This window comes from Sebastes fasciatus, chromosome 10 (assembly GCF_043250625.1).
Source record: "Sebastes fasciatus isolate fSebFas1 chromosome 10, fSebFas1.pri, whole genome shotgun sequence".
Taxonomy (NCBI): domain Eukaryota; kingdom Metazoa; phylum Chordata; class Actinopteri; order Perciformes; family Sebastidae; genus Sebastes; species Sebastes fasciatus.
Genome location: NC_133804.1, coordinates 34459213 through 34468105, shown reverse-complemented (window position 1 = coordinate 34468105; position 8893 = coordinate 34459213). Strand labels below are relative to the sequence as shown.

Sequence of the window (8893 nt, the reverse complement as noted above, 5' to 3'; positions counted from 1 at the left end):
AAATAAAATAATTTTGGTGAATTTTGGAAAAACAATAATAGTAATAATAACTATAAAATGAGATTAAATAAAAATAATAATAAAATAAAATAATTAGTTTAAATAATAGTTTTTTATTTGCATTAAAAACAAACAGCTAAATGAAAACTACAAGTTTAATAATTACAAAATTATAGTAATTAAAAGTAATAAAAACTCAAATAAAATAATTTGGTGAATTTTAGAAAATTAAAATGTGATAATTATTTAAAATAAGATTAAAAGGTAAATAAAAATAAAACAGAATAATACAGTGAGTTTTATATTTGCATTAAAAACAACAAAACTAAATGAAAAAAATAATTGTAATAATGCAAAATAAATTAGTTAAATAAACAAAAAAAAAATTTGTTGAATTGTGAAAGTGAATTTCAAACTTGAAAATAAATTAAAATAAAAAAGTAATAATAAATAGATAGATATAGGACTTCATCCAAGGGGCTCATTTTACTGTTACAACAGTTCAGAGCAAAAAAAACAAAGGTAAGAAGCAAAAAAAAAGTACAATACTTTACTGGATGGTAAATTATATTGTTTGCCAAATGAAAACAAAATCATACAAATATTGATTGCTTATACATCAGATCATGTGACATGAGCAGTAGCGGGTCTGTGATGTCAGCGTCATGGTCACTGTGACGAACCGGCCTGAAAACCCCCACAAACTTTAAATAGTGACAAAAAAATCCCACATTTCATGATATTTATGAGCATGAACTGTTTATTGATGTGGAGAACATTCCTGATTAGTGCCGATATTAAACACAGAGACTGTAGACGTTATTATGCTGCTTAATGTCATTTAAAATCTGGCGTTCAGCGTGTCGTCACAGTTTGATGTAATTTCTTCTTCTTGATTATAAGAGAAACTTTTTCTTACGGTGACTCTCATCAGTTAAATGTTGTAATCATTAGAAATATAATGATTACGACATAACAACCGTGTTTTATTGAGATCTTAAAGTTGACCCGTTCCTAATGTGTGTCACATGTAATAAACTCTGCATGGTAAAGTAACACACTATTAGTATAAATTAAAAATGGCAGCTGTAGTTTTTGGTTGTAGTTTGAGGGCGAAGCTGCAGATTTATTGTCCCGCTGAGCTCTGCAGGATTTTCTGTTTAAGCCCATAAAACAACATTCACACTTCAACTCTGACGACTGTGGAGGAGGTTTGTCGTCTTTATGTTCTTGTGAGGACCAAACACACACACACACACACACACACACACATCGAGTTAATCAGCCTCCCAGTCTGCAGGTGAGATGATTAACTTTGTCTTACTGGAAGAACAACGTCAACATTTCAGTTTAAAGCTGCTCATCATCCACTCAGTGTCAGAGGTTTTAACCAGTTTAATAAACCAGTTTAATAAACCAGTTAACCAGTGAGTTGTTCATTTACAACACCGATTCTGTTGGTTCAGTGTTTTATCTAAATGTAGACTACGGCTGAAGAGAGGCAGAAGAAAAGTCTGAAAAGAATTCTGAAAAAAAATTCCCAAAAATGTAAAAAAAAAAAAAAGGCTGAAAAATGTCTGAAGAAAATTCCGACATATGTCCAAAAAAAGTTTGAAAATATCAGAAAAAATATAAGAAAATAAGCCTGAAAAAAAGTTAAAGAAATTACCAAAGAAAGACCGATGGTTGAAGAAATGTCTGACATATGTCTGAAACAAAAGTCAGAAAAATGTCAGAAAAAAGGCCAAAAAATGTCAAATTAATGTCAGAAAAATGTCCAAAACAATGGCGGAAAAGTGTTTGAAAAAGGGCCGAAGAAAGGCCAAAAAAATGTGTGAAATAAGTCGTTCCGCCTTGGCGCCCAGTAGCGAAGCCCGTTAGAGGGTCATCATGGCTAGAGGGAAACGCACACATTATGAAACTCTTGCGAGCTGGTTCAGGTTAGGCACTGACCTCGAATGGTTGAGGTCAGGAAAGGTCGGCAGGCAGCGAGTCTTGCGAGTGTTAATGCAAGTTCTTGTAGATTTGCAGGATACCTTCTAGACTCTAGACGCACGTACTCATAGAACTGGAGTTACATCCAGTAACTATTTAAAAATACAAGTCCTCTGCTACTCGTGTTTTTATTGAGTGGGGGGGGGGGATAAATGCACATGTTAAATATTGACAGGGACACTCTGAAAGATCCAGTTAGTGACATCACAACACGGAGAAAAGTGCCGATGATGTCACGGTTCGTTAAGACGAGCTCTTCTGTAAATTCATTAATCAGGTTTATTAGTTGTGTTCGTGGTTCCGGCTTCAGGTAAACTCACTTCTCTCCTCTGAAAGACTCCGTTTAATCTTTCTGTTTTCACAGCTGATCAGATTAACGGCTGACAGGTGAACTGCATCAGCCAATCAGCTTTGAGCTCTTAATTGGATCAGGTAGGAAACAGGAAGTTGGAGCAGCTGGAAAACAAACGGATGGATTTGTTTTTGTATTTGATCATTGTGTAATATTATGAAAAAAGTCAGAACTTTACGAGAAAAAAAGAAAATAACACGTAAAATTACTACTTTATAATATTATGACTTTATTCTCTAAATCTCAGATCTTTTTTTTCCTCAATGTGGCCCTAACACTCCGTCGTACCATCGTACCATAGACCTACAACAATGATAAATAGAAATCAATATGTAAACAAAAACAGTTTTTCATTTCCATTTTTAAAAGTCCACAGGGAGCCGCAGGTTGCTGACCGCTGGTCTAGTGAAACATCGACTCGTTTATCACCTCAAACAGACAGAAGAATATCAAATACTTGTACTCTTGTATGTAGTATGTGATGTATGTGATGAGTGTGATGTCATGACGTCATGATGTCATGCACGTTGTCGCCGCGGCGACAGAAAGTAAAGCAGCTGTTGTTGTTGGATGGAAAGTTATTCTGAAAACAACAACTGTTGCCGTCGGCGACGACGAGCACACGCTAAAAATACACACAAATACACATTCCACACGTGAACCGATGCGTGTGTGTTTGTTCATGTAGATCTCGATATAAACTCACCAGGCGGCTCTATTAATAGATGCCACTTCATTGTGCAACAACTATTTACCCACAATCCACCTCTGACCACAGTGAAAGTTCACTGTAAAACATCAGACAGGAATTTACTGGAATCAACTGATATTCTATTAACTTAAAGGTCCCATGTAGTGAAAAGTGAGATTTTCATGTCTTTTTCATTATAAAGCAGGTTTATGTTCTGTATAAAAGCCGTCAGGATTTCTGTACATCTGTGATGTCACAAATATACAATTTATAGACCATTTCACAGCATATAAAAAGAACAGACATTTATAATTATCATTCATTATTGAGGAGAAAACAAATGACCTGTTAAGAGTTTTAATATCATTTTATTATCACAAATTTAAAAAAAAAAGAAAAAAGGCCCAGTTTCTCTCCTGTGACGTCTGACCTTTGACCCCTGAGAGTCACCAGCTCCTTCAGACCAGGCTGAGGGCAGAGCTGAGCCCGTGCAGCAGGTCCACCTTCAGGTAAACTCTGCAGAACGTGAGGAACACGCCGAGACACGAGAACCCGATCAGAACCCACAGAACCTGAGCGCTGAAGTACATAGGAGCCAACCTGCAGAGGGAGACGGATAATCAATCAATCAATCAATCAATCAATCAATCAATCAATCAATCAATCTGTCAATTAACCAGCCAACCAATCAGTCAACCATCCAACCAACCAAACAACCAACCAACCAACCAATCAACCCAACTAACCAACCAACCAACCAACCAACCAACCCACCAACCCAACCAAACAACCAACCAACCAGCCAACCAACCAACCAACCAACCAACCAACCATCCCAGGCAACCCAACCAACCAACCAATCAACCCAACCAACCAACCAACCAACCAACCAACCAACCAACCCAAGAACCAACCAACCAACCAGGCAACCCAACCAACCAACCAACCAACCCAAGCAACCCAACCAACCAACCAACCAACCCAAGCAACCCAACCAACCAACCAACCAACCAACCAACCCAAGCAACCCAACCAACCAACCAACTGTGCATTTTATTATCTAACTTTGATTATAAAGCCCTGAAAGTAAGAATGAATCCAAACCAACGTCCATGTAGTTATGTTCTGTTATTAAATCATAAAATAATTTAGAATAAACATCAGACAGGTGAACAGGTGTGTAGTTGTCTCGTACCGTTCCTGAGCCGACTGTGAATAACCACGGAAGTATCGGAGGCGTCCATACAGGTAGAGCAGACCGCAGACCGAAGACACACCTGAAACACAAACGATCCATTTATAATCTATAATCTATAATCTATAATCACATTCATTCATATCCAGCTGAAGAACACACTGAGACTGAGACTGATCCAGGTGAGTTTGGTTTCTATCCGATCACCTGGACTGAAGAAGACTCCGGACGTCCACAGGACAGTGAGGAAGATCGGGAAATACTCGGAACAGTTGGCTCTGAAAACACAGAGAGACACTCAGTCTGATGGTTGAACCTTCCTGAATTCACACAATGAATACTTTTACGTAATACATACATACAGTATACTGTATACCTACAGTACAGTATACTGTATACTGTATCAGTGCTGTGAATGTGAATTTATTTAGTCTCTAGTGCCCTCTGGTGGGAGCATCAAGAAAGAGGCTGATCTCTGTCCTCTAAACTATAGTTATTATCTTATATTCAATATGATTTGAGATGAATTTGCATGTTTACAGTCATTGCATTTCAGTTAAACAGGTAAATCTCATTGAAAACATATTGCACACTTAGAGAAGTAAGTTTAAAAAAAAGTTTTAAAATAATTTACTGAACATTTATTGAGCATCAGGATACACTTCACATCATATATGAGCATCTAGGAATATATTTCACCACTAAAAACATCTCTAAAGATGAAACTAATCTGATGTGAGGGCAGTTTGAAATACAACCAGACTCCTTTCACTTTCCATCTAATTCAATCTTTTCTGATTAAGGACTTCTAATTTGAACTAATTTATGAAGTTCCAGCTTCTTTTAATGTGAATATTTCTAATTTAAATGTTATTTTTTAAACTGAATTATTTGTGTTTAATATAAAGCAGATGAAACTATCAGCGCTGGGAACTTGAAATGGATATCGTGTCCTTGTTTTTTGACACCAGGAGTGTCCAGCCTTTAAAGTAGGTCAAATATTTGAGTATTACTTCACAGACTTCGGGGGGGGGGGGGGGACTGCTGGACTAAACAATTAAATAGAAAACAATCTTTAGTTGGATTGTTAATCTTGTTAATCTGCTGCAGATTTTAATGAACTGTGGAAGAAATAATTGAGGATAAAGACTGACTGAGCTCTGAAGATCCGCTCAAACTCCGGGGGTCCGGCGGTGGCGGGCGGAGACACCGAGTACTTCCTCCTGGCGTAGATCACCTGCAGAGAGAAATAGGCTGAAACAAACACAAATCATAAATCATATTTAATCAGATTCATTCATACAGCAGCTGTCTGCCCAGACCAAAGGTCACTCTGTGTTTGTAGTAAATGCAAAGTTGTTTTTTTAAAACAAACTCATTACTAATAATAAAAGATGAAAAGGTCGAAGCAGACGGACGATTACAGTAACACAAAATATAGTGAAATAATAAAAACATGAATCAACAGTAAAGAAGAGACAAAAACTAAAGTCTATGAAATGAGTAATTTAAACACTCTGGCATCGTATATAGTGAAATATGTATATTGAGGACAGATTGAAATAAAACCAGACATTCATCTTTCTTCAAATTAAACCAGTTCAGTCAGTCTGCTCTCATATTACCCAGCATGCTCTCTGAGCTCGCTGCAGGATGCCCGACACGGTGACAGCGACGTGTACATTAAGTACTTTCAGTACATTTGACTTTATAAGTACATTTTACTTCACATTGAATCTTATACTTTAAGTACTTTAAGTACATTGTACGTGACAATGAATACTTTTACTTTAACTATGTTTAGGACATTTTACTTCAAAATTGATACTTTTAATATAAGTACATTAAGTATATTGTACTTGACAATGAATACTTTTACTTTATGTACTTTAAGTACATCGTACTTGACAATTAATTATTTTACTTTAACTATGTTTAGGAAATTTTACTTCAAAATTAATACTTTTACTATATACTACTACTATACTACTTAAGTACTTTAAGTATATTGTACTTGACTATGAATACTTTTACTTTAAGTACATTTGAATTCAAAATGAATACTTTTAATTTAAGTACTTAAAGTACATCGTACTTGACAATTAATTATTTTACTTTAACTATGTTTAGGACATTTTACTTCAAAATGAATACTTTTAATTTAAGTACTTTAAGTACATTGTACTTGACAATGAAATACTTTTACTATGTTTAGGACATTTTACTCCAAAATTAATACTTTCACTATATACTACTACTATACTACTTAAGTACATTGTACTTTACAGTGAATACTTTTACTTCAAGCACTTAATGTACATTTTACTTTATAAATGTATGAAATGAGAGGAGTAATTTAAACACTCTGGCATCATATATAATGAAACCTGTATATTGAGGACAGATTGAAATACAACCAGACTCCATTCATCTTTCTTCAAATTAAACCAGTTCAGTCAGTCTGCTATCATATTACCCAGCATGCTCTCTTACCTTGCTGCAGGACGCCCAGCACGGTCACAGCGGCGAGGCTGACCGCCTCCTCTGACATCTCAGCAGCGAGACGACGAGACAGAGAGACTGAACTGAAACACGGTCAGACAATAACAGAGTGACCACAGAGAGCAGACAGGTAACAGAGACACAGGTAACACAGAGAGAGAGAGAGAGAGAGAGCGAGAGAGCGAGAGAGAGCACACCTGCTGGGGGCGGGGCTAACACTGACTGACAGTTAACCAGGTTAATGAGTGACCAGTTTAAACAGTTAACCAGGTTAATGAGTGACCAGTTTAAACAGTTAACCAGGTTAATGAGTGACCAGTTTAAACAGTTAACCAGGTTAATGAGTGACCTGTCGTCAGTTTAAACAGTTAACCAGGTTAATGAGTGACCTGTCGTCAGTTTAAACAGTTAACCAGGTTAATGAGTGACCAGTTTAAACAGTTAACCAGGTTAATGAGTGACCTGTTTTAACAGTTAACTAGGTTAATGAGTGACCTGTTTAAACAGTTAACCAGGTTAATGAGTGACCTGTCGTCAGTTTAAACAGTTAACCAGGTTAATGAGTGACCTGTCGTCAGTTTAAACAGTTAACCAGGTTAATGAGTGACCAGTTTAAACAGTTAACCAGGTTAATGAGTGACCAGTTTAAACAGTTAACTAGGTTAATGAGTGACCAGTTTAAACAGTTAACCAGGTTAATGAGTGACCAGTTTAAACAGTTAACCAGGTTAATGAGTGACCTGTCGTCAGTTTAAACAGTTAACTAGGTTAATGAGTGACCTGTTTAAACAGTTAACTAGGTTAATGAGTGACCAGTTTAAACAGTTAACCAGGTTAATGAGTGACCAGTTTAAACAGTTAACCAGGTTAATGAGTGACCAGTTTAAACAGTTAACCAGGTTAATGAGTGACCTGTCGTCAGTTTAAACAGTTAACTAGGTTAATGAGTGACCTGTCGTCAGTTTAAACAGTTAACTAGGTTAATGAGTGACCTGTTTAAACAGTTAACCAGGTTAATGAGTGACCTGTCGTCAGTTTAAACAGTTAACTAGGTTAATGAGTGACCTGTTTAAACAGTTAACCAGGTTAATGAGTGACCTGTCGTCAGTTTAAACAGTTAACCAGGTTAATGAGTGACCAGTTTAAACAGTTAACCAGGTTAATGAGTGACCAGTTTAAACAGTTAACCAGGTTAATGAGTGACCAGTTTAAACAGTTAACCAGGTTAATGAGTGACCTGTCGTCAGTTTAAACAGTTAACCAGGTTAATGAGTGACCAGTTTAAACAGTTAACCAGGTTAATGAGTGACCAGTTTAAACAGTTAACCAGGTTAATGAGTGACCAGTTTAAACAGTTAACCAGGTTAATGAGTGACCAGTTTAAACAGTTAACCAGGTTAATGAGTGACCTGTCGTCAGTTTAAACAGTTAACCAGGTTAATGAGTGACCAGTTTAAACAGTTAACCAGGTTAATGAGTGACCTGTCGTCAGTTTAAACAGTTAACTAGGTTAATGAGTGACCTGTTTAAACAGTTAACCAGGTTAATGAGTGACCTGTTTAAACAGTTAACCAGGTTAATGAGTGACCTGTCGTCAGTATAAACAGTTAACTAGGTTAATGAGTGACCTGTTTAAACAGTTAACCAGGTAAATGAGTGACCTGTCGTCAGTATAAACAGTTAACTAGGTTAATGAGTGACCTGTCGTCAGTTTAAACAGTTAACTAGGTTAATGAGTGACCAGTTTAAACAGTTAACCAGGTTAATGAGTGACCAGTTTAAACAGTTAACTAGGTTAATGAGTGACCTGTTTAAACAGTTAACCAGGTTAATGAGTGACCTGTCGTCAGTTTAAACAGTTAACCAGGTTAATGAGTGACCAGTTTAAACAGTTAACCAGGTTAATGAGTGACCAGTTTAAACAGTTAACCAGGTTAATGAGTGACCTGTCGTCAGTTTAAACAGTTAACTAGGTTAATGAGTGACCTGTTTAAACAGTTAACCAGGTTAATGAGTGACCTGTCGTCAGTATAAACAGTTAACTAGGTTAATGAGTGACCTGTCGTCAGTTTAAACAGTTAACTAGGTTAATGAGTGACCTGTTTAAACAGTTAACCAGGTTAATGAGTGACCTGTCGTCAGTTTAAACAGTTAACCA

General features: G+C 36.4%; 1 protein-coding gene across 1 annotated transcript; it reads right to left on the bottom strand.

Annotated features, from left to right (window-relative positions):
- Positions 1-2593: 2593 nt before the first annotated feature.
- Positions 2594-7066, bottom strand: ltc4s (leukotriene C4 synthase). The gene is made up of 5 exons (XM_074647683.1): positions 6727-7066; positions 5388-5487; positions 4441-4511; positions 4234-4315; positions 2594-3638 (listed from the first exon to the last, which is right to left on the bottom strand). Exons 1-5 carry the CDS (start codon positions 6782-6784, stop codon positions 3497-3499), a joined length of 453 nt encoding a protein of 150 aa, XP_074503784.1. The 5' UTR covers positions 6785-7066; the 3' UTR covers positions 2594-3496.
- Positions 7067-8893: the final 1827 nt, after the last annotated feature.

What these genes read in the sequence shown, in the direction of transcription:
- ltc4s (XM_074647683.1), bottom strand. Translation starts at nt 6,784, where the DNA reads ATGTCAGAGGAGGCGGTCAGCCTCGCCGCTGTGACCGTGCTGGGCGTC. An exon ending in CGGAGTCTTCTTCAGTCCAG is followed by an intron (nt 4,316 to 4,440) that starts GTGATCGGATAG and finishes TTTGTGTTTCAG; the next exon opens with GTGTGTCTTCGGTCTGCGGT. An exon ending in TCACAGTCGGCTCAGGAACG is followed by an intron (nt 3,639 to 4,233) that starts GTACGAGACAAC and finishes CTCCCTCTGCAG; the next exon opens with GTTGGCTCCTATGTACTTCA.